The 24,746-nt window shown below is 37.3% G+C and overlaps 2 protein-coding genes across 3 annotated transcripts; one reads left to right on the top strand and one right to left on the bottom strand.

The window, feature by feature from the left end:
- Nucleotides 1–10,372: 10,372 nt before the first annotated feature.
- Nucleotides 10,373–14,642, bottom strand: LOC121731104 (para-nitrobenzyl esterase-like). Of its 2 annotated transcripts, none has more exons than XM_042120445.1 (5): nt 14,485–14,642; nt 13,070–13,201; nt 12,597–12,915; nt 11,382–12,351; nt 10,373–10,848 (listed from the first exon to the last, which is right to left on the bottom strand). In XM_042120445.1, exons 1-5 carry the CDS (start codon nt 14,485–14,487, stop codon nt 10,695–10,697), a joined length of 1,578 nt encoding a protein of 525 aa, XP_041976379.1. In that variant the 5' UTR covers nt 14,488–14,642; the 3' UTR covers nt 10,373–10,694. The 2 variants fall into 2 exon arrangements, with proteins under 2 accessions (XP_041976379.1, XP_041976378.1); XM_042120444.1 differs by lacking the exon at nt 14,485–14,642 and adding an exon at nt 14,401–14,462.
- A 2,368-nt stretch (nt 14,643–17,010) lies between these two features.
- Nucleotides 17,011–22,027, top strand: LOC121731145 (E3 SUMO-protein ligase NSE2-like). The gene is made up of 5 exons (XM_042120501.1): nt 17,011–17,297; nt 17,909–18,059; nt 18,526–18,575; nt 18,790–18,910; nt 21,555–22,027. Exons 1-5 carry the CDS (start codon nt 17,106–17,108, stop codon nt 21,692–21,694), a joined length of 654 nt encoding a protein of 217 aa, XP_041976435.1. The 5' UTR covers nt 17,011–17,105; the 3' UTR covers nt 21,695–22,027.
- Nucleotides 22,028–24,746: the final 2,719 nt, after the last annotated feature.

Below are 24,746 nucleotides of genomic sequence, written 5' to 3'. Positions count from 1 at the left end.
GAATGTGCTTCAGACTCCGGAAACTTTACTGAATATCCTGACTCCAGCCAGCTTGTATTATTCCGAATAAATTTGTCCTTTTTCCGTGATGCTTGAGCCCAGCGCTTATTGAAAGAAGGCAGAATATGTCTTTGAATGTCACCAATTACAAACCACGAGTTGTTTTCAGAAACATTTAATGTTTGCTGTAGAACTATGGACAACGATTCCAAGGTTATGCCACGCTCGATATAGGGAATGATGAAATCGCCCTTAGTACAGTTGAAAATTGTCATTTTAATGGAAATAACCAATTAAAATAAGTGTCACTTAGGTAATATAATACACGCTGAAGTGTGCAATTTGAAGATATTTGCTTCCCCTTATATACTGGTGTTTTAGATATGAAATACGTACTAATATCAATGTTATGCATATTTACTCACGCAGGACGACTGCAGAATAGAATATAATAAGCTATTGCTATCAAAATATTGTGATTAATATTGATTTTGCACACTATGTCAGCAGTAACCGCAAAAGATACCGAATTATCTACTCCGACCTCTATCACATTTTTCCCCATAACTTCCAGGACCGCAAACTTCCGCAGTTGATTTCTTTAATTTTTCATTTATGAATAGTTAGGCTATCAGATAACATATAAAGTTACGAGTGGGGAGACGTGGGTAAATGTGAAAATCTTCGACGAAAAAAAAAAGTGAAAAATAGGGTACTTATGTCAAAATTTTTAAGTACTTACTTACTCAAAAATAAAAAGCATATTAAAAAAAGTTAATAGCTCATTATTAGGAACATAAAATATCCTTTTTAAAAATGTATAAAACCGTATGCATGTGCTAAATACTTTTTTCACAATATTCATTTGAAGTGTATACATTTGAATAAGCCATCCGCTACTTCAACTTACTTCAACCTATGATAAAAAAATGCAGTTTTTGTAGAAAAAAATGTCTGATTAGGATTATTAGGTTATTAGAGTATCGAATGCAATAAATATTTCGTTCAAATTATGATATTTTTAAAAACCATTTATGATATGCTCTAGTTCTACCATTTTCCATAGTGAGGCGCCTGTAGCCGTTACGGGGGCCCTGCTAACGAGGAAGCGATGTCACCCGATGGAAAACAATCGATCATGGACACTCGCAACATCAGAAGAGTTGATCATCAATAGTTATGACTATTGAAATGTTATAGAGACGGCAATATTTACTAGTAGGTAATATGCCGCCTTGCCTGCTATTAAACCGCTGAACTTTTGGTAAAAATTGGTACCTATGCAGATACTTTGCAGCTGAGCTTCTCGCAATAGCGCCCTAAGATAACCTATCCAATGTCCCTTACACTGGATATTAGTTTTAATCATGGCGAAATCACAGCTCCTTCGGTGTAACAACATCACGTCTATAGTCTTCATACGAATTATGAAGAGGTTGTTTTTTGTATGTATCGAAAAGACTCTAGTTTTGGTGAAATTTGGCAATTAGCTACGTAATATAAAATATGTTTTTACGCGGGCAGAGCAACGTCAAGTATTATAATATCAGAAAGTATAGGTATCAGCTATAGCCGCGAGCTACTGCAATAGTAATGTTTGTAAAAGTAAGTGTGACAGTGTAAAGCTTTTACTGCATCCACATTACACTCACACTTACTACGGAAAGAGCAACATTTTATTTTTCCTTAGTAAAGAAACAGAAGAGTTTTTGTACTTCCTCATAAATTTATAAAAAAAAGAAGCCAAACCATTGAGGCTTGATAGATGATAGTAAATTAGTAACAAAGACGTTTTTTCGGACAGACAGATTCTGGATCAAATTATTAAAGAAATCATTTTTTTTTTGCATTCCCACGTTCTACAGATCTTTTAATTTATAGAATTTTTCTATGGTTTATTTACATTATAATATATGGCTCCCAACAGAGTAACTCCAACGATTACACAAAGGAACAGACATCACAAACACCTGACGGGTATTCCCCGGGTGACGGGCTGACGGGCTCGTTACTCCTGTATTCCCCGCTGCTCCCCACTACTCCCCACTACTTCCCTCTATTCCCCTCCCCGTTATTCCCCATGTCATTTCCCTGGCGACGCGTAACACGAAATACCAAATGAGGATGAGTGATTCATCATAAAACATATTTTTTTCGAGAATTTGTTATATTTAGGTTCAGAAGTCACAAAATATTTACTGGATTTATTTTTGTATTTTATCATTTTCCTGGTAATTACATCGTGAATATAATTTATTCTAGTTTTGTTTATGAAATAAAACGAAAAAGCACGACAAAAACCATAACATTAGGTTCTATGATCTATCGCAATATGCAACATCTTTGATCTTGTTATGTTGATGTGATCTATAGGTACGATACGATTGGACTACGTTTTACTTGGCGTTGAAACTCGAGAGTAAAACGGTACTTGATCTATTATGAGTTTAGTTTAGTAGCTTTTTGCCGCCTCATCAGTTGCAGTATGCAGCTAAATTTCATTCAAGAGTCTTAAGAAACTTTTTATCTTAAACAAAAATACCAGGAACCGCTGAAAGCATTTCAGTTAACCGTACATATCATTATGTATATTTTCCAGGCAAAAATATATACAGACAAACATATTATACCTCCCTCCTTTCCGAAAGTCGGTTAATTTGTTTTTGTTAAATGTTAAACGTTACTGAATGGGCTATAGTCGAATAAGCTTGTTTAACAAGGCGTCTGCAATACATAGTTCGGCCAGTCACCGGCCGAATCAATTAGCTCGCCGCACTGTCTCGGGTAACAAACTGACAAACGCACCAGATTGGATGTCACGCTCCACCGGCTCATACTGTGCTGCTAAAACTGCCAGCGCTCAGCATGCACAATACACTATCCATATGTTACTGTAAAAGCTCGAACTGCAGTAAATCCTAAGATTTTCTAGTAAATCTAAGATCTACCAATTCCTAATGGTAAATGTCCGAAAAAGTTTGGGATACGAACTTTTACCACCATATATAGTTGGTAGATATTAGGATTTACGTTTAAGGCATGGTATATTATGTTGAAAAACAACGGCTAAGTAAGAGTCAGACTCGCGCACAAAGGGTTCCGTACCGTTATAGAGCAAAAACATACGTGGGAGAGCCATGCTTCGGCATGAATGGGCCGGCTCGACCGGAGAAATACCACGTTCTCACAGAAAACTGGCGTGAAACAGCGCTTGCGCTGTGTTTCGCCGAGTGAGTGAGTTTACCGGAGGCCCAATCCCCTACCCTATTCCCATCCCTACCCTCCCCTATTACCCTATCCCCTCTTAAAAGGCAGCTCTTCTGATGCTGCGAGTGTCCATGGGCGACGGAAGTTGCTTTCCATCAGGTGACCCGTTTGCTCGTTTGCCCCCTAATTTCATTTTAAAAAAAAAGTGGTATTAACCGTGGAAGAGCCATGCTTCGGCACGAATGGGCCGGCTCGACCGAAGAAAAAAAAATTGTAATTATTAGAAATACTTACATTTACCAACTCGTGTCGGTAAATCCTAAGATTTACACTCATATCTTAAGATTTACCGAAGTTCGAGCTTTTACAGTCACACATATACACTAATATTCTGTTACCTCCTCACGCCCAAACCGGTGAAAGGATTTTGCTGAAAGGTATGGAGATACTTTGAGTCCCGGGTTTTTTTTTTATGAAATGAGGGGGCAAGCGAGCAAACGGTCACCTGATAGAAATCAAGTACCGTCGCCCATGGGACACTTGCAACATCAGAATAGCTGCAGGTGCGTTGCCGGCCTTTTAAGAGGCCGAATACGCTCTCTTCTTGAAGGTTTGCAGATCGTATATGTCCGTCCGGAAATACTGCTGGTGACAGTTCGTTCCAGAGTTTTACAGTGCGCGAACTTAATATACTTTTTATCCTGGAAAAAAATACGGTTTTCTGCGATTTTCTGCGCAACGAGCGTCATCTTGTACTGTATTATAACGGGCTTTCTCACTACGCCGACCGGTCAGCAAGCAGAGCACATCTCTTCTGGTCAGCACGTAGCACCGGCTCCACACGGCAGCTATCCGACTCATTGAATCCCGTGCAGTAGCGTCACAGTTCCGACTCACTGGGGCTAACATTCCTGCATCGCGCTAAAGAAGTTTTCTGAGCGCGTCGGTATATATACGACAGCTGAAATGTATCAAGTGGGTTTCGGCCTGAGCGAGCATATCACCTCGCTCGGTCGGAAGATCTCCTTTTGTGGCCTCCGCCCTCCACGCATATATCCCACATAATCTTATAATAACAGCTGCAGTTAGGTATAGTAAGAGCTATGTAGCTTCGAAATAATATGGGAAACAAAATACGTTCACAGGAAAAAACTTTTGGTGAACTTGAAGGGTTTTGTTTCTCGGCAGGAAGCCAGCATTGTTGTTATGCCATAGCGAAAGTCCACATTTTGTAGTTAACTTCTTCACGCCGAGCAGACACGATGACTGCGGCCTACTCTACGAGTTACGACGCAATAGATAGATAGATAAAATTATTTATAGGAAGTTATACTTCTCGCTTACTGAACTTTGATTATTATGTTCATCTAGCAACGCGTATACCCAATACTATTCTAAAATCTAAAGTTACGTACGTCCTGCAATTTACATTTGACTGTCTGCCGCTAGAGACTGCAGTAACATTTAACCGTCGGGGCTCCGTTAACTCTAACTACGCCGCAACTCGCCCAGTTAAACTGCAGTGGCGTGTTCGGGGGGCCCCCGGGAAATCAGCTAGGGCCCCCTCCAACTGACACACTGTGATGGATGGGTTTTAGTTAAATTGCCATTATAGTTGGAACCGGTCAGCGAAATTAACAGACACCACTAACGGCCACAATATATTAAACATCCAGTAGGTACACCAGACCGCTCCAGTCGGGAGCACGGCACTCATAAGTCATATAAAGTAATTTTACATAACTTGAAGTACAAATGCAAAACAATGTAGTATCATCTCTCGCCTCTATGAAACTTTGAATCGAAGCGATTCAGAGAATTTTATTACTGCAAAGAAGTTTTCGAGCACGCGTCGGAAACCTTTTTCAGCCGCAGATGTGCACAGCTTGTGCATTGTGCAGCCACAGTTTCTTCAATACGCTAGGAACGAAACATAGGTCTCTACAATTTTTTTTATTCAATTAAACAAGAACAATACCGGCAGGTTACTGTAATAGATGGGTTAATAACAGCGCGATAGCCACCTAATTATTTCCTAATGGGTGCGTTTCGCGGCAAATTCCGCCGTTCTACCGTCGTTATACCGCCGATGGTGTTATCTCGGTGAAATTATTCAAATGGTGCGTGTTAGGAATTAATTTGGAGCCGGAATTAGGCTGAGATAAGGAGGGGGCAAATTTATTGCAGCGGATAATGCCTGGAGCCGGCGGTGGGACCAGTCCTCCAACAGGTAGGACCAGTAGCTCTACCATGAGTTTAAAGCTATAGTATTTATCGATACTCGATACCGACTACGTAAATATTTAGTATGGCGATTTTAGTTCCTCATGTGACCGCTATGTACCTACCCTCCATGGACGAATTATACATCTTTTCTCTATTGGTACCTCTTAAATAATATTATTTTTGATTCCCAACTTAACCGCTGGAACTATAATGTTTTCCTAACAGTTATTTCTATAGTACATAAACATTTATAATATATTATGTTCCATATAAACATAATATTATAACTCTGTAGTCTATAGGTACTCATCAAGCTATATTTTCATATTATAACGGTGGTAGGCCCCAGTATCATCAACGCGACGTTCGGAAAGTGTTTGAAAAAACCTATTCTGAATAATTTTTTTTGACTTTGACTTTTACTTTGACTTTAACATTCAGAATAATTATTACCTGTGTATAAAATCAGTAGGGCCCACTGATCTCCATTATATAATGGAGATGGAGGTCAGTGGTAGGGCCAAACTATAAAAGTAAGGATATTTCAGTGTTTACCCCAGCCCTACTAAGAGCCGCTAACAATTACAACTTGAAATTTCGTTTAATGTTATCTTAATTAATTCTCAGGTGAAGGCTTTACGGCTAAGGAAAGGTTAAGATGAGCTAAAATATTATATCGTTGAGAAAAGTTATATTTTAGGCTGAGCGTATTAATCGCCAACTACTTAATTTCCATTAGTTCTTATTAAGTATACATTTTAATGACTGTCTTTACGTAATTAACTAGATTTTCTGTTCCGTGTTAGTAACGCAAGAGTTTGCACAAGTAGTGTAGTAAATTGCCAGTGACGGATTAACCCTTAATCAAATTAAGCTATTGCCTAGGGCATCACGTCTGAGGGGGCACCAGAAGAATCAAGAAAGACAAAAAACATCCTTCCTTAGAGCATCACGTCTCACTTTCATATCTGACCAACTGAGGGTGCCCCAGAAGAAGGACAAAAAACATTCGTCCTTAGGGCATCACGTCTCATGTCTCCAAATACCTGTAACCTGTTTTTAGGTGGTAAAAGTTTAAAGACCGATTCTAGTTTACATACGGAAAAGGGGGGGGGGGGGGGGGGGTACACAGGCGTCACTGTAAATTGCACAAACACAGACAATAATGTGTGAAAAACAAGAAAACAGTGACATCTAGCGCCATCTGTATAGGTAGTAGCGCCTACAATAATATTAGCATTTCTATTAGTTTTTTTTTTTTTTCTCCACATAATATAATATTATCTCGCCTACATCATAATATTATGTCTTGCCCCGTCACTGTATATTATGAAGGTCATAGAGGTCATCATCTCCAAGTCACCCATTCTAATTACAAGTAGCACAATCAATTACGTTGTGTACATTATCGACATCCGACACAGCTAGCGGCTAGCGGCTAGCGCGTACATAACGCTGATCCCACATACATTATCTCTGCCGCATGGAACGTCAACTACAATATGTTCGCACTAAATTCATTACATACCCGCAAATTTACTGCCCACCATTGTGTAAATTAATTTCATATGCTCAATATTAGTATTGTAATTGCTCTGTAATTATAATAATATGTACTTATAGTAATAACAGTGACGCTGGTCTATTTAATTGAAAATTAGGCCAGTTACGTAATTTTACAGTGCCCGAGTGTGTGCGCAGTATGCAGGAGCTCTCTATATTCCTTTTACTCTCATAATCCAGTGGGATGGAAGACCACTAAGACCACCATAATATTATAACTAAGTATACTAAGGGCCTGTTTCGCCACTTCCTGATAGGCTATCACCACTTAACTTGACAGATGAAGTAGGTATGGAGAATCTGTCAATAAAGTTCTGAATAGCCTATTTGGCACTTTATCAGAAAGTGGTGAAACAGGCAATAAGGCCCGTATAAATAGTCAGTACGGTACTCAAAATGCATCTCGGTCTCAAGACTCGGTTCAGGCTCTGCGATTGGTTGGCTGTCAAAATTTGGACCAATCACAGAGCCGAACCGCGTCTTGAGACCGGGTCGCATCTGACTATTTATAAGGGCCTAATTGTTAGTAATTATAATAAGTTTCTATATTACCTACTAGCTGTTGCCCGCGACTTCGTCCGCGTGGACTTCAGTTTATAGCGCGCGATGTCAACAAAATTGGTGTCAAAAGCTTTTATAAAAAAAACCCTGGTACCCCTTATGTCAATACAGCTGTGCAGTGTGCACACAATAGTATTTCATTTTTTATATTAAACTTTATGCCAAATTTTAAAGCTTATTTAGCCCTCCAATTACGCAACTTTACCCATAAACTATTTATCATTGATAGATTTAAGGTTACGTCACTGCACAGATAAAGTACTGAGTTATTTAATACCGTAGAATAGATATAACAATCGAAAAAAATCGAAACTTAAATGTAAGATGATACCACGTCTTATAGGAAGACTTTTGAGCAAGCGTCAGCGCGATGTAGAAGACGCACGGCGCCATCTATTATGAATTGTTGGAACTAACTTAATTTGAACAAATTTACGCATTTTCACCCCCTTACAACCCTTTTTTCTAGTAACAAAAGTAGCCTATGTCCTGTCTCAGGCTTTAGACTATCTGTATACAAAATTTCATTACAATCGGTTCGGTAGTTTTGGCGTTTGGCGTGAAAGCGAGACTGACAGACAGACAGACAGACAGAGATACTTTCGCATTTATAATATTAGTATAGATTATGTGCACGCTGCACAGCTGTTTTTGGGTATTTTGATTAATTAAGGGCCGCGCTACACCGGAATGGCAGCGCCGAGTCGAGCACTTTCAGCGCTGCCATTCCGGTGTAGGGTGGCCCTCTTAGGGCCGCGGAACCGGAACACTTACCAGGGTTTTAAAAAGTTTTTAAATTTGACACAAATTTTGTTGACACCGCGCGCTATAAACTAAAGTCCACGCGGACGAAGTCGCGGGCAACAGCTAGTTATGAATAAAAACAATATTATATAGTAAAGTAGGTATGATTAGTTCTGTTACAATAATAAAGTAAAAAATAAAACGCCATCTGTTTTCATATATTAGAATTAAAATGTTGATTGCATTGATATATTTTCTGGATGGAATATAGGCCAACACGGTACACTCGAACTCCTTTATTTTAGAGCGCCTTCTGTTTTCAACTTGTCACATATATTAGAAATGCAGTAGGAGTTCTATAAGATAAGATAGATTGATTATTATTATACCAAGTGATTATATTATTAAACATAATATTCTAACGTTTTAAAAACTATAAACAAAAACATACTAACTAATAAGTATGATTAGTTCTATGTTACAATAAAGTAAAAAATAAAACGCCATCTGTTGAATAGTATTAGAACTAAAATGTTCATTGCATCGATATATTTCTGGATTTTTTATAATATTATATATAAATTAATACATTCAAGATTTTTAAAATATTATTTTAATACACATCCAAGACCCAGGAACATTGAAAACTTTTTGTTCCGCCTGCGGGACTCGAACCCAGGACCCCCGGGATGAGCGCTGCCCACGCGCAATGCGAATTAATTTTCATCGATATTTTCATGGAAATAAGATATTTTCCCACATCAAAATGTAGCCTATGTCCTTTCTCAGACTCTAGAATAACTGTGTACAAAATTTCATTTCAATCGGTTCAGTAGTTTTGGCGTGAAAGCGAGACAGACAGACAGAGATACTTTTGCATTTATAATATTAGTATGGATGTTCTTTGACCTATCCGACCGATAGAGACATGCAGCATGTATCTTTCGGTCGCACACGAAAATATGACGACGAAGCTCCTAGCGTGTGCTTGTGGGAATCAGATGTATTCTGTCGCTACATAGATGAAAAATAAAAAAAAACCATACAAATAAAATGCATACAACTGAAAAATTACATTTTATTGTATAAAAACCGCATATTATTCAACAATATCAAACTTAATCAAAATATTATGTCAGATAACAAAAGTGAATAAAGTAACAACACAGATCACAGATAATAATAGCAGCACCTTTACATTTTAGTTTAACCTACACCTCGAGTCAAGGAGTTCGAATAATTTATTTACCAACTCTCATAATTAAGCCTTCTTTAAACAACCTTAAGACTAATTAGGTAATTTCAATGGATAAAAATAACCTATATATTATTATATTAAGTACGTTTAAAAAATAATATAAGTAATATTTTAAACTGATTCTTATACATGACAGTACTATAATTATTGCGAATTAGGTATTTAATAATAGATTTTAGCTTATCTAATAAGAACTAGGCAAGAGACATATTAAGACTTTTTTTTAATGGTTCAGTACCTGCTCTGGGTAACGAAAAAGTAATTCAGCCAAACTTTTCAATACAATATTAATTATATTTGTTCAACTTTTTGTTTACTGGAATAATTCAGAATTATCTCAATAAATACCAATAACGCAAAGGAAATAAAAAGGAATCCTTGGTTTTCTAAGTTTTCCGAATGCAAAAGTCGAATTTTATCCAAATTGTTGATTAAGGGTGGGTTGCACCTTACTTCTAAAATCTGTGGTTGCACCAGAGGCGTGGTTAAAGTTATGGTTATAGCTAAGGCTAAATTTAGCTTTAACTTTAACCTTAACCTTTGACCGGAGAAATTGACACATGACAGCTGGTCCAACAAGGTTATAAATGAACGTGGGCGGGGGCGCTGCTGGTAAAGGACAACTGTCAAAAATGGCGTTTTTGTATGATGACAGCGTTAGTTCCTTTTTCGCCACGTGCATTTAAAACCTTGTCGAGCTCTATGGTTATGGTTAAGTATGGCGTCTTGATGGCGTCCATTTTTAACATTAACCAAAGATTTGACATTTTGCATTGTAGAACTTAAAGTTAAAGTTATAGTTAAAGTTACAGTTATAGCTAAAGTTAGTTGGTGCAACCCAACCTCAAAACGTATACTTACTAGTAGCGACATCTAATGGAAATAAGATGGAACCATATTTTCGTTTTTTACTCACTAGCTTTTAAGTTTCGGTTTCACCAGGGCAAGCTTGGTTTCGATTTCATTATATCAAAAGAGAATTTATAAGAATATAAACTACATAACAATTATGTCTAGCGGAGTCGCTACACAAGTCGCTTATTTTAGCACCAGTTCTCATATTTTAATTTGTTACAAATTATATGAAAACAACATTATAGACCCAAACCCCCTTCAATACGTAGATTAATTTCCTTTACAATCGGCTTTTCGGCACATCCCTCGCTAAGTCCGTCCAGAACTGAATCCTACGCGCGTCGGCCTGCCGCTGGACCGACAGTGTGGAGTCTATGCTGAGGTACTGACTTTCTGTGTATGGAGGCCACAGCGAATCTTCTGGTGTTGGATTGCTGGAACATAGAAATAAAAAATATATATAAGTATAAGGGCAAACTTAAAGTGTTACATAGAGGAAGTAAGCGTAATTTTCTTGGATTGTCATGAGGGAAATCAAGCACTGATTCTTCATTAATTCGTCGAGAAGAAATTCAAAATTCACTTGGTAGACAAGGTCAAAACACACTATTACAAAATTGATCTAAAAAAATTTAAAACGGGGAATATGTAGTTAATGAAATTGTCTATTGTCGTGTGTTTCAAATAAACGTAATTTGTACCTAAATACTAGGGAAATGCTGAAAGTATACTTCAATTTTAATAAATTGGCATTACTTTAGCTTTGGAAGCTAATATCATAAGTAATAAACAAAAATAGAAAATTTTAAAACGTGGAATGGAATGTTGATATACTGAAAATTATTGCTGTATTTTTATTATAACTGTGTAGCTTTCAAATTATGAGTTTATAAGGCTCTAAATACGGTAAATTACGGAATCTCCGTAGGGGAAGGGCCTTAAATAGTTGGTAAACAACGAATCTTACCCAGTCTTAGCGAAGTCAGTCCACAATTTAGCAATCATATCGACAATGTGCTTCAACTCTTTGTTTTCCAAATACAAATCCTTGTTTAAATTGCTGTCAAATATATAGAAGAGGTCGTCGGCGTGACAAGCTCCCTTATACTCTGCCACATTTAGTAAAGTCTTTATAAAGTTCAGTTCTGTATCACAATTGAACCTGTACATGTATACAGGATTAGTTTGTGATAGTAAATTAGCAAATCTTTGAGCTGGCACCGTGAAATGCAGATCTGATAGCAAATTACAAAAATTTTCAACATCGTCTTCCTGTATTTCATCTCCGAAGTAGAATTTCTTAATTTTATTACCCATTTCATGCATTTTTTCTGTAGATACTTTCTCTGCCATGTCCCTGGGTACTAAAAACGATGGGTACTTGTTGTAAAACTCGCGACGTTTCAAATTTCTGATCGTCATAAACAGACCTTCGGAGGAGTTGTAGCCGATTATCGCCGGTATGTTTTTTACTCTCCCCGATTTTAATATGTCATAAGGATCTTCGTCTAGAAATGCCTTGTTGCCCTGAATTTTTTTTTCAACGACAGGCACAAAATGTAGAGGCAAACCTCTATATCTTTCATCTTTAGTGGAACTTTTCAAGCTCATAGCGGCGATATCAACAGCAGGAATACTGTTTAAATGCTCCATGAGTTCTGCTTCACTTTGTGTGTGTTTTCCTAATAATTTTCCAATCCGAAACGCTCTTTCTCTGCCCCCCTTGTCTCGTGCCCACTCTACAGTACATACTCCACTTTGGCAGATGACTTTATGGAATAGGCCATTAGACATAGGCGACACTAGGTGGTAAGCGACTGACGCGGCGCCCGCGCTTTCGCCAAATAAAGTCACGTTGTTCGGATCACCTCCGAAGTTGGCGATATTCTGGTGAACCCACCGCAGCGCCGCCACCTGGTCTTTCATACCTGCATTGCCTGAAAAAAATAATTTTATGCGTTATGCAACAAACAGCGCCATCTAGTAAGACTTATATGCACTAATATTATCATTATAGCTATAATGAAATCATAACAATATTATCATTGATCTTTAAAGTATATGCCATGTTTTTATAATAATAATATCTTCTTTTGAAATATTACAAACATAATATTTCAAAAGAAGATATTATTATTATAAAAAGTTTGCTGCCTTAATTGCCAATTAACAAAATTCTCACCGGGATATTCAGAAGTGTCCAAACACAGAAACCCTAGCATGCCCAACCTGTAGTTGACTGTGACTAGAATCACATTGTTCTGAAGGAGGAACCTCGGCCCGTACATATCACTGTTGCCCGAGCCGGATAGGAAACCACCTCCGTGGAAGTACACCATCACAGGCAGTTTAGACTCGAGTGATGGAGTGTATACATTTAGGAAGAGGCAGTTCTCATCTCCTGCTTGAAGCTCTAGAGTCTGCATGTCAACTTGAGGGCATATCGGTCCATGTTGTGAAGCATCATGGATCCCAGACCATGCTTTTGGTGGTTGGGGAGCCTGAAATGAAAAAAATTTGCTTTGACATTTGCAAATTCTACATAATATACAGGTATACAATATAAAATAGAGTATCAGGGTATCCTTATTTTACCTTTTTATCATTAAAAACATGCTGTTGTTGATAAATACTGTGAAAATTATCTAAACCTACCTTAAACCTAAGTGCTCCTATAGGGGGTGTAGCATAAGGGATACCCTTGAAACTCAAGTAGCTGCCTCCATTGTACAGGGCATCCACAGTACCTTTCATCTGTCCTTGCTTCACCGTTACTATAGGGTTTTTCTGAAAATATTCTTAAAATAAATAAGTTGTCTGAAATGGCATTATGATACAAAAAAACTTGCTGCCTTTAAGTTAGGGTGAGAATAAAATCTTTAGAGTTAATCATTGTTTAAAAAGCAACAATTTTGTCAATCACAATCACTTCAACATACAAAAACTAAGTTTGGACTTTAGAAGTATCTTTTAACTACCTATAAAATTTTTACAATGACTTTGCAAAAATATTAAATAGTTGGTAAGGTAATGAAGAGGATGAGTAATATTTTTTTTAATTACATAAGCATTACAAAGTATAATTTACTAGAATGTTTGATGTCAGTAGTATTCCTTTTTAAATACAATAACAAAAATTTAAAAAAATCGGCCAAGTGCGAGTTGGACTCGCGCACATAGGGTTCCGTACCACAATTATTATAGAGCAAAAATAGGCTGAAAAATTGTGTTTTTTGTACAGACATAGATCAAAATAGATACCTAAATATAGCCTAAATGCCTAAAAGTGTTGTATTGAGCTGTAGAAATTCAAATAGAAAAGTTAGCCTAGTTAATGGACACATTTCTTATCATCGGCACGTCACAGTAGGTAGGAAAAAAGTGGCACATTTGTTTTCATACAAATGGAGCAACATGCAGTATCTATCTTGTCTGTGGTTTTTTGTATGTGAGCCCCCGTTTATTATTTCATTTATTTAAATTTTATTATAAATTGTTAAAATAGAAATAAAACTGAGAATTTTGTGAATGTTTCAAGTGCCTATGTATTGCCGTTATTGATATTTAGCAAAAAATAGCAAAAAAATCATGTTTGTTGTATGGAACATTTTATACGTGGGAGAGCCATGCTTCGGCACGAATGGGCCGGCTCGACCGGAGAAATACCACGTTCTCACAGAAAACCGGCGTGAAACAGCACTTGCGCTGTGTTTCATCGAGTGAGTGAGTTTACCGAAGGCCCGATCCACTACCCTATTCCCTTCCATCCCTACCCCATTACCCTATTCCCTCTTAAAAGGCCGGCAAATAAAATTTACAAAATAAATATCTTAACGTATAGGTACAATATAGAAATAACAAAATATATCACACATACACAGAAAAATAAAAGAGAGAAGAAGAGACAGGAAACAACATTTAATATTCTTTAAAGAAATTAACAATAAAAGCGATTATAATTTCGAGTTTTGTATAGTGAGACCTACCATAATAACTGAAGTGGTTGTAAGATACCTGCTTATAGCTTTACTAATACTTTTCATATTATAATATTTACTAAAATATTTTACCATTTTTGTGAGTGTAAGCCAAACTTATATATAACGCACTTTTGATTTGAGAATTTATAGGCAATGTTTAGTTGCGTAATTCAAAGTAGAGAAAACTGAATAATTCCCTTCATTTACACATTATCGCGAAGAAATAAACTATGAAAAATCAAAAATGTTCAAATATTTCCAAAATACATTATAAAATTGATAGGTAACTGATAAGCAATGACTTTGACATTTGTTATCATTTATCTTTTTTTTTTTTCTTATAATGGCACTTCGGCTATAACCATGGCCAGTGCATAAACCTATATGTATAAGTCTATGGGCCAGTGTCACAGTATAGCCACAATAGACATAACTATTAGTAATTCGACTGCAAAGAAACGGACAGGTTTCAATATCTGTCAAATTCGTCGGGTTTCACTAGGAATATGAACGGATTGTGCCTCGCACTGGCTGATATAATTTATTTTTAAATATTTAAAATAAAGATTTCAAAATTGGATTCTGACAATTTTAATCGCATGTGCCAAAACACAAACAACAATACGACCAAAGAGGAACACGTCCAGCGAATATGTCATAGTTTTAAATTCGTAGGTAACAAGTTAACAACCCTAGCGACGATTTTCGTCATAAATCATAATACGTCAAATTTAAAAATTTCAAAATCAGTTCTAAGTCGGTATACTCTATAATTCTGTCTACTCTGCATAGCTAGCACAAGCACGTAGACAAACGAAAGAAACTAAATTTTGACAGTTTTACCGGAAAAACATTGGAGAAAAAGTTTCTTTCGTATCTCGATATCTTCCGCTTTTGAAAATCTATAAGTCAAGCATGACGATTGACGAACCGCTTTTGACATTTAGTTTCTTGATTCTTTTTTTATTTTTATTATGGCACTTGGCTATAAAACCATGGCTAGTGTCGAGTAAATGGCGGCAAATTCAAAAAATCGATGTATAGCAACCCTGTCTATAGCCGGAATTATAGTTGCTTTAATGGTTGCTATGGAAAGAGTTTCTTGTCTTTGTCCACTGAAACTCAAGTCGATGGGTGGTGCCATGCTCGGGAATAAGATATGTAGACATGGGAAAGAAACTGCCATTACTTTCTTCCGAAGAATCGACTGGGACACCCCGTGCTAGCTATGCTGGTATAGCAATATGAACTGTGCCAGTGTCGAGTATAATATTATGGCAGGAAAACAATATTCTTTAATACAATTTTTTTTCTATATTATCGTCAGGTCAGTCAGGTCTAAAGTCTAGTCAAAGTCTAATTATAAAGTCAATACAGTCAAGAAGTCAAGTCGGTCGATTCAGTAAAGTGGTAGACGCTTAACTGAAACTTTCGAGTAATTCAGATTATGTACATAGGTACTTAATCTGAATTACTCGAAATCACAATATCATCCAGATAAATGTGCGGTTTTGATATAAATAGCGAGGAATTCCCTCGATTACCTATGGATCCCATCATGAAGTCACCTTTTTTATGAACATGTTTTTATGATTTTCTTATTAAGGCACTTGACTATAAAACCATGGTTTGAACAATTATTTTCAGAGTAAGAAAATCCTAAACTTTGAAATCGTGAAACAAAATATGAGCGAGCGAACTGGGATTGAATGTCTCCCCTCTCACCCCACAACTCAGCAAAGTCCACAAAGTACCTACATACGTGACAGTTCGACAAGGCATTTTTTTTTCGTGAATCGCGTGGCCCATTGCCGCTGCACGTGACCCAATGGCGCTCGTGGCCAACGAGTTGCTGGCGTTTATCCAGCACGTCATCGACACCATGGACGAGGTCAGCATCATGCAGATCTGCAAGTCTTTCTTTACCAGTGAGGAGATTTGCCAATCGAAGCAGCTGCTGTATGAGACGCTCGGCCAAAGCGCGAACATGCCGTCGCGGCGAAGAGACGGAACCGAAAGGAGGAGATGTTTAGTACCTCATCCGGATCCGTCTGCTTCAGCAGGGAGATGATGTCCTGCACGCTCCTTTCGGTTCTTTTCGCTCGCTCATATTTTGTTTCACGATTTCGAAGTTTAGGATTTTCTTACTCTGAAAATAATTGTTTATTAAATACTGTACTTGACGAAACATAGCGGTAGACATTTATTTGACTCGCTGTCAAGAACTTGTCATTAATTTCTATAATAAACCAAAATATATACCTAGTGTAATAGAGAAACAAAGGCCTGAGCAAGCGAGATTTCACTATCAGTAAACACTGCGTGGTAAAAAGACACGTGTGATACATGACAGCATAACTCTATTTTTGACGTCCAGTCAGCACTTATGTGCATGTTGACAATTTAATTCTAGTCCATAATTGTCAATCGCGGTTTATATAGAAAATGACAAGTTTTTGACAGGGAGCAATGACCGCTATCACCATTCACCACTCACTATGTTTCAAACGGCAAACCTCAGGTTCAAACCATGGTTTTATAGTCAAGTGCCATAATAAGAAAAAAAATAAGAAGAAGAGGAAGATCAAGGTTATCAAAAGTTTATTTTGATTTTTGATTTTGTTTCATTTTTCTTGCTGTTAGTAATTTTATTCTTAACTGCTTTGGTGGCCTATTTATTTAGTGTAAAGACTGCCTTATCGAATATTAATATGTCTGATTTAGATCTTGCAACGCTAAGAAAGCAGTGTATTACAAGTTTATATTTGTGTACCGACAACGTATCTAAATATTTGGAAGCCGAAAAAGAAACAGAATTTAATAAGTTAAAAGGTTACGTCGAAGAATATTGCTTGCTTGAGGCACAACAGGATGTGGCATTTCAAGCTTTAGAGAAAGCTAAGGTGAGTTTTTGCACTAGATGACGTCCGTAGTTCTCCGTTGCGCCAAAATTCGTCTATCGCGCGGATAAAAAGTATTCTATATAATATTATGTCCTTTTCCGGGACTCAAAGTATCTCCTGGATACCGAATTTAAGTAAAATCGGTTCAGCGGCTTGGGCAGGCGGTCCGAAGAGTCTAAGGTCTAAGTCTAAGAGAATTCTAAGGTCAAATTGAAAAATCTCAAAATCTTGCCTCATAATAAAAGGAAATTTCTAGCTATCCCCTAACCGCTACTGCGTCCGACCTTAGACAGCTGTCAACCCAGAACCGTTCTAGGGCGCAGATAAAAGAAATATATGACCCCCCCCAAAATTTCAGGCAGCGACCGCGCCTGAGTTTGGGTGTGCAGAGTAACCGACAGACAAACTTTCGCATTAGTAATATTAGTATGGGGCTACAATCTGAATTATAATCAGGCCAAAAATGTCCATAACACTAAAAAACTTCTGTATGTTCAATAATAATTATTGTGTAGCACCTCCATCGTGGGTATTGCAGACACAATAGATTTTCATTTGTTGTGCGGCAGCCGACTGCCGCTTGGGGATTGATGGGTTACATTATATTTCAGAATGAAACAGATGCCTCTAATGTTGAGTCACTGGATGCGAGGTTCTCGGAGCATCTCAGTGGGATGGCCAGCAGAAGACTGAACGTGAGAAATCATCCTTACATGCTGGAGCTAGACAAGAGGATAAAGAAGGGCCTGCAGAATGCTAGACGTAAGTATAAACTATGAAGTTTTTTTATATATCTATTTTTTGTGGTTTTTGTCAATAAGACATGTAAACCCCATCATATCCGCCCTTAATGAAATTCACTCATCAACTTCCAGTAATAAATTGCAAATAGCCAAAGCTGCACTAGACCTAGGCATGTGCAAATAACTCAGAATATGAAGTTTTTATTTCTGTACCTTCACTTTTATTACTTGAGCTTTTGAGTCTTGACTAGTTTATAAATACAGTATCATCACAGAAAATGGTACTTTTGGGAAGTCATTTATGTTTTATTTATGCTTCAATTACTACTTTGCCAATAATTTGAATAGCGAGTGCTTGCTAAGGGCAGTTTATAATAGGGGTTTATATTAACAAACCAGTCATTAATCCTTACCCACTTTCACAGAATAATATTTCACTATGTATTTAATTTTTACATCCATAAAGCTCTATTTTTGATTTACAGCAAATCTAGACGAGTCAGATCTTGCAATAACGGAGTCCCAGGAAAGATATGTAAGTATTCTTATTTGTAGAAAAATTGCCATGAGAACTTGAGAAGTAAAAATCTTTAAATTATTTTCAATGTTTGGCTTATCCTAATTATTGTTAAAGCTTTACACTTGTGCTCGAACCTGCAACGCTAATAAATAAAGCTGTTATAAACTATTGTATTCCATTTTTTATTGTAAATTTTTATTTCATATTATCATATTTTGTCAATTTCCAGGTGGACCCAATAACAAAGAAGCCAATAGAAGACCCGGTGAGGAACTCCTTGTGTGGACACATCTATGAGAGGCAAACTATAATGGAGCTGATTAACAAGAAGAACAGAGTCAGATGCCCCGGTAAGTACATAATAGATAGGTGTAAAACACTAATTAAGACATAAATGTGGGCAAGGGTGGCCTTATCGCTAAAAGCAACATCTCCGGGCAACCCTGCAAGGCACGAGGGTTTAAATAGGAAAGGTAAAGGGTTATTATAAGTAAAAAATTTATTACTTTATCCATATGTTTATATCCATACATCCATACTTCCATACTTATACTATAATATTATAAATGCGAAAGTGTGTCTGTCTGTCTGTTACCACTTCACGATTAAACCGCTGAACCGATTTTGCTGAAATTTGGCATGGCATGGAGATATTTTGAGTCCCGAGAAAGGACATAAGATAGTTTTTATCTCGGAAAAATGTACGGTTCCCGCACGTTAAACGTGTTTTGGCGCAACGGAGTTGCGGGTGTCATTTTGCCCGCCGGCTTTGCCCGCGTAAATTATATATTTCACAGAGAATTTAGTCCACAAAAAATAGCCTATGATCCACAGAAGATAAGCCCTTTCAAATAATTTCCACCGTTTTTCTACGTTTTTCTCTTCCTATTAGTCTTAGCGTGATAAAATAATATAGTCTTTCTCGATATATGGGCTATCTAAGAGCCTGTCCAAATGAGGCGTTTTACGCGCGCGCTAGCGATCGTGCGTTTTACGCGCGTTCCCGAGATACTAGAGCTACATATATCGCGTCCAGATATCTACGCGCGCTTTTAAAATCGCGCGTAATACGCTTGCAATGAGCGAAACTCTCGACTCGCCCGTAAAAGGCGCGCGCGACGCGCGAGTCGCGTCAGTTGCGAGTGGACGTATTTCATGAAAATGATGGAGCGTGATAACTTCGATACGGAACTTTTTATTGACGAAATTGAAAAAAGAGAGGCCATATGGAATATGGAATGTTCAGATTATTCCAATAAAGTCATAAAACGCAGGAACTGGGAAGAAAGCGTCGAGATTTTTTGGGGAGCAGGTGATTCCGAAGAAAAGAAAAAAACTTTAGGTAGTAAAAATTTGTGTGTAGTAAAGCCACAACGCAACTGCTCTTTCCGAGTCCATGTTTGTAACTGGCTGCTGAATCCCTCCCGGCGTTTTACGCGCGTATAACACGCGCGAAACGCCTCATCTGGACATACTCTAACACTGAAATAATTTTTCAAATCGGACCAGTGGTTCCTGAGATTAGCGCGTTCAAGTTAGCCCTTTCAAATAATTTCCCCCCCGTTTTTTCCACGTTTTCCGCTATTTCTTCGCTTCTGTCTTAGCGTGATAAAATGTAGCCTATGCTCTATAGCCTTCTTCGATAAATGGGCTACCTAACACTGAAATAATTTTTCAAATCGGACCAGTAGTTCCTGAGATTAGCGCGTTCAAACAAACAAACTCTTCCGCTTTATAATATTAAGACTGGGTTGCACCAACTAACTTTGACTCGGAAAAATTGACAGATGTCGTATGAGAATATGGGGTGTTTGGACGCCATATTTAACTTTAACTATAACCACGTCTCTGGTGCAACCCAACCTAAGTATATATATGTACACTTCCTGAAATACATAATATATTACCTTTTTGCAATATTCAGGCAAAACATTATAAGTAAGTATAGGTAAAATGACCTAGTGCCTAGTAATATTTGAGTTCCAGTTATGGACAGAGGATACTTTATACCCTGGTAAAATTTACAATTTTTGTGCGATATTTTAATTCTTCTCTGAGCAATAATTCTTTTTTTGTACACTAAAATTACTCAAAAAAAGAATGCCTTGTAACGCCTCCGTGGTCTAGTGGTATAGAGCGCGGCTCTTGACTCGGAGGTCGTGGGTTCGATTCCCGCGTTGGAAAAATGTTATTTCCAAGTTTGGTTGGGACAATGCAGGCTGATCACCTGATTGTCTGACAAGTAAGATGATCCATGCGTCGGATGGGCATGTAAAAAGTCGGTCCTGCGCCTGATCTCTCGCCGGTCGTGTCGGTCTTCCGTCCCACTGGGTTGTGACTATGAGAGTAAAGGAATAGAGAGTGCTCTTGTGTACTGCGCACACACTTGGGCACTATAAAATTACTCTTGCGTAGCTGGCCTGGTTTCAATAAAACTGGCCACCGTCACCGAAACCGGTGTGGGAGCTATTATTATTAAATTTACTCAAAGACACATATTAAAACTTGGGCTGTATGTATGTAGAGGAATCGTTGAGCATGATTTTTAGTTTTTACCTATCTCCCATTAGTCTGATTACTTCAAAACTTTGCATACGTATAATTAAGAGCCAATGCCAATGCAATAATTTGAATAAATTTTTCTGAAAAAAATAAATAATAAAAATTATTAAAATAAAAGAAGAAAATAAAATATGAAGCGTGTTTTTTAGTTTTATCGGGGCGAGCGAAGCGAGCCCTAGTATATCCCACAACCTGAACATTTTGTGGTACACTTTACTAAATACATTTTACGAAAAACTATCACGCCTATTGATTTGTGCTTTAACATAGTAGGTAATTTTTATATTTTATAATATGATGCAGATGTGTTATCATTAGTCAGTCAAGGTGTGACGACGCTAGTTCTCACAAAGCTCGGCTTTTAGCTAGTTAAACCATTGTGTCGTGATTGTGAGCAATTTTTAACTTTAACTTTTGTACACTTCGTTGCAGTCGCTGGTTGCGGCCACCGCGAGCCGCTGCAGCCGCACCATCTGCTGTGCGATGAGGAGCTGCGGTTCCGTGTCGCGCTGACGCTGCACTCCACCGCCGTCGCCGAACGGTCCACTATGGACCTCGATAATACGGCTTAGAAGCAGCCCGTTAATCACGTGATCTTCTTTGTGTACGCACTTACACACTGAGTTTGAAGACTATCGCGATTTTTGTCAAATCGGGAGAGTTTTGTTTCAAGCCTCACGTGATTAATCGGACAATCCCTTGCTGATGTTCAGCGCAGAGAATTCCTCTGGCTGATAAATTCGCTGTTTGTCCTATGCCCGGTTTTTTCGGCATTTTTACAAGACGTCCAAATAAACCAAGCTGCAGAGTATGCAGAGTCCCAAAGGCACGATCTCTTGGTCAATGAGACGTTTCCAAATAAGACTAAAGTAGTTTTTTTTTTTTTTAATCTAGCAATGTAAACAGTTTTTATGAAAAATGTAAAAAATATTTTTGAATTTGATTGAAATTAAGCTTCAAAGTATGTTTTCGAGTTAAATTATATTTTCTGTGAGTTTTTTTTAATTCACTTCGAGCAGCGCCATCTATCGGAAACTACTAAAACGCGGAAGAGACTCCATCACGATTTGTAAATTTTTAGTGATTTCGCAGAATAGTAAGGACTGGATGATGATGAAACATTTGCCCGCTTACTTATAAAAATATAGAATAACTATTCAAGTGTCTGGACCGACAAAGACAACGAACCGTGAATAGCTGTTGCTGTGTAAATATTTTCGTTAAGGTGCCCATACACGGGACAATTTGTCGTTTCGATCGATCGTCAAGAAAATCGTCCAATCGACCTTTTGAACGTAAAATCGTTTGCGATATTGCTACACACGTACAATTTGTCGTTCGATTTTAACATCGAGGATATAAATCGTTACGATAATTGTCCCGTGTATTAGTATTAGTACCTTAAGTAGTGAGGTTTGGTGTGATAAAAAATGAAGACTTGTCCCAAACTATTTAAATGAAGAAATAGGTACTAGAATGGGGCCCAGTCCATGCATTTTATTACCAAAACATGAGCCAGTTGCCATAAGTAACTTTTGAAAGACGGTTGAATTACTGCTAAAGAGAATGCTATATTTTTAATAAATGTACAAAAAATATTTATTATTTTCTTTCACTCCTCTTTTTTTAGAGTTTTAGCAACAGCGATCGACAAAATTAATTAAGAGTCCGGGTGCCATCGCAAAGATCATTTTCATACGAGAATATTTACCATAATATTTGAGTTATTATTCAGCTTGAGATAGTAATTACCTAAGTTCCTGTACAATGATTCACTACAAAATAGTTACATACCAAAAATATGAACGATTACAATATTTACATACTAAATTGTAATCGTTCATATTTTTTGGTAAGTATGTAAATATTTTGAGGTGAATTTTTGTATGAACCTAGGTAATTAGTAATTACTATCTTAAGCTGAATAATAACTCAAATATGGTTTTTTTTAATGAAATTAGGGGGCAAACGAGCAAACGGGTCACCTGATGGAAAGCAACTTCCGTCGCCCATGGACACTCGCAGCATCAGAAGAGCTGTAAGTGCGTTGCCGGCCTTTTAAGAGGGAATAGGGGAAGGGAAGGGAATAGGGGAGGGTAGGGAAGGGAATAGGGTAGGGGATTGGGCCTCCGGTAAACTCACTCACTTGGCGAAACACAGCGCAAGCGCTGTTTCACGCCGGTTTTCTGTGAGAACGTGGTATTTCTCCGGTCGAGCCGGCCCATTCGTGCCGAAGCATGGCTCTCCCACGTATAAATATTCAATAATAAAATATTCTCGTATGGGAAATGATCTTGGTATTACGTTTATATGAGAACTAGCTGTTGCCCGCGACTTCGTCCGCGTGGACTTCAGTTTATAGCGTGCGATGTCAACAAAATTGGTGTCAAAAGCTTTTATAAAAAATTTTTAAATCAAAACAGCTGTGCAGTGTGCACATAATATTTCATTTTTTATTAAAATTAAACTTTATATTTTATGCCAAATTTTAAAGCTTATTTAGCCCCCCAATTTTAATTTACCCATAAACTATTTATCATTGACAGGTTTAAGGTTACGTCACTGTATAAGATATAAAGTACTTACTTATTAAATAACGTAAAAAAGAAATAACAATCGAAAAAAATCGGAACTCGATTGTATGATGATACCACCTCTTATAGAAAGATGTTGGGCAAGCGTTAGCGCGATGTAAGAGACGCACGGCGCCATCTAGTATGAATTTTTGGAACTAACTTAATTTGAACAAATTTGAGTATTTTAACCCCCTTACAACCCTTTTTTCCAGTAAAAAAGTAGCCTATGTCCTTTCTCAGGCTTTAGACTATCTGTATATAAAATTTCATCACAATCGGTTCGGTAGTTTTGGCGTGAAAGCAAGACAGACAGACAGACAGACAGACAGACAGAGATACTTTCGCATTTATAATATTAGTATAGATTGCGATGGCACCCGGACTCTTGAAAGTATAATAGGAAAATAAAAATAACATTTTTTGCATTTAATTTATTAGGCGGGGGTACATCTAACAGTGCATTAACTCTCATATGCAAAAATTACAATTCTTAAATACTTGTTACCGTAACATCGAAAATATTTCTTATAAAATCTACACAATCATTGAACTTCAACAGTGTGTTCGTCGCCTAACATAAGGCCTCGTTCGTACTGTACTTAGACCCTAAAACGACACGTTGTTTCTATAGTTAAAGATTGCTACTTGCCCAAAATTGACAACCACCTTTTTGGAAGTCGGTTAAAACACAGTTAAGGCTGAATTTGGATTAAAATCTACTCATTCCTTGTTTCTATCCCAATTTTTACTACAGGTTTGACAATTCTTGGTCCATTATAAACTACATAATAATCTGAAAAAGAAAATCTATTGTGAAAGGCTTAGATGGTTTTATATAATTAGGAATAGAAGTAGCATGCCAACTAGTAAATACTAGATCAAAATTTTAAACCAAGCGAAACTTATTGGATATTTTTTGCATAAAATAGGCAGATAGCAAAATTCAAGCTAGTATAATATTTTTTATAATCATATTATCTTAGCTGTCATATTACTTTGAAAATGTATGCAATTTTGAAGATTAGTACGATTTTATATTAAGTATACA

Source organism: Aricia agestis, chromosome 10, assembly GCF_905147365.1.
Source record: "Aricia agestis chromosome 10, ilAriAges1.1, whole genome shotgun sequence".
Taxonomy (NCBI): domain Eukaryota; kingdom Metazoa; phylum Arthropoda; class Insecta; order Lepidoptera; family Lycaenidae; genus Aricia; species Aricia agestis.
The sequence above is the reverse complement of the archived record's forward strand: the minus strand, read 5'-3'. Positions and strand labels throughout refer to the sequence as shown.

What these genes read in the sequence shown, in the direction of transcription:
- LOC121731104 (XM_042120444.1), bottom strand. Translation starts at nt 14,457, where the DNA reads ATGAAAAGTATTAGTAAAGCTATAAGCAGGTATCTTACAACCACTTCA. An exon ending in CAACCACTTCAGTTATTATG is followed by an intron (nt 13,202 to 14,400) that starts GTAGGTCTCACT and finishes GAATATTTTCAG; the next exon opens with AAAAACCCTATAGTAACGGT. An exon ending in ACTGACTTCGCTAAGACTGG is followed by an intron (nt 10,849 to 11,381) that starts GTAAGATTCGTT and finishes TCTATGTTCCAG; the next exon opens with CAATCCAACACCAGAAGATT.
- LOC121731145 (XM_042120501.1), top strand. Translation starts at nt 17,106, where the DNA reads ATGTCTGATTTAGATCTTGCAACGCTAAGAAAGCAGTGTATTACAAGT. An exon ending in AAGCTTTAGAGAAAGCTAAG is followed by an intron (nt 17,298 to 17,908) that starts GTGAGTTTTTGC and finishes ATTATATTTCAG; the next exon opens with AATGAAACAGATGCCTCTAA. An exon ending in CGGAGTCCCAGGAAAGATAT is followed by an intron (nt 18,576 to 18,789) that starts GTAAGTATTCTT and finishes GTCAATTTCCAG; the next exon opens with GTGGACCCAATAACAAAGAA.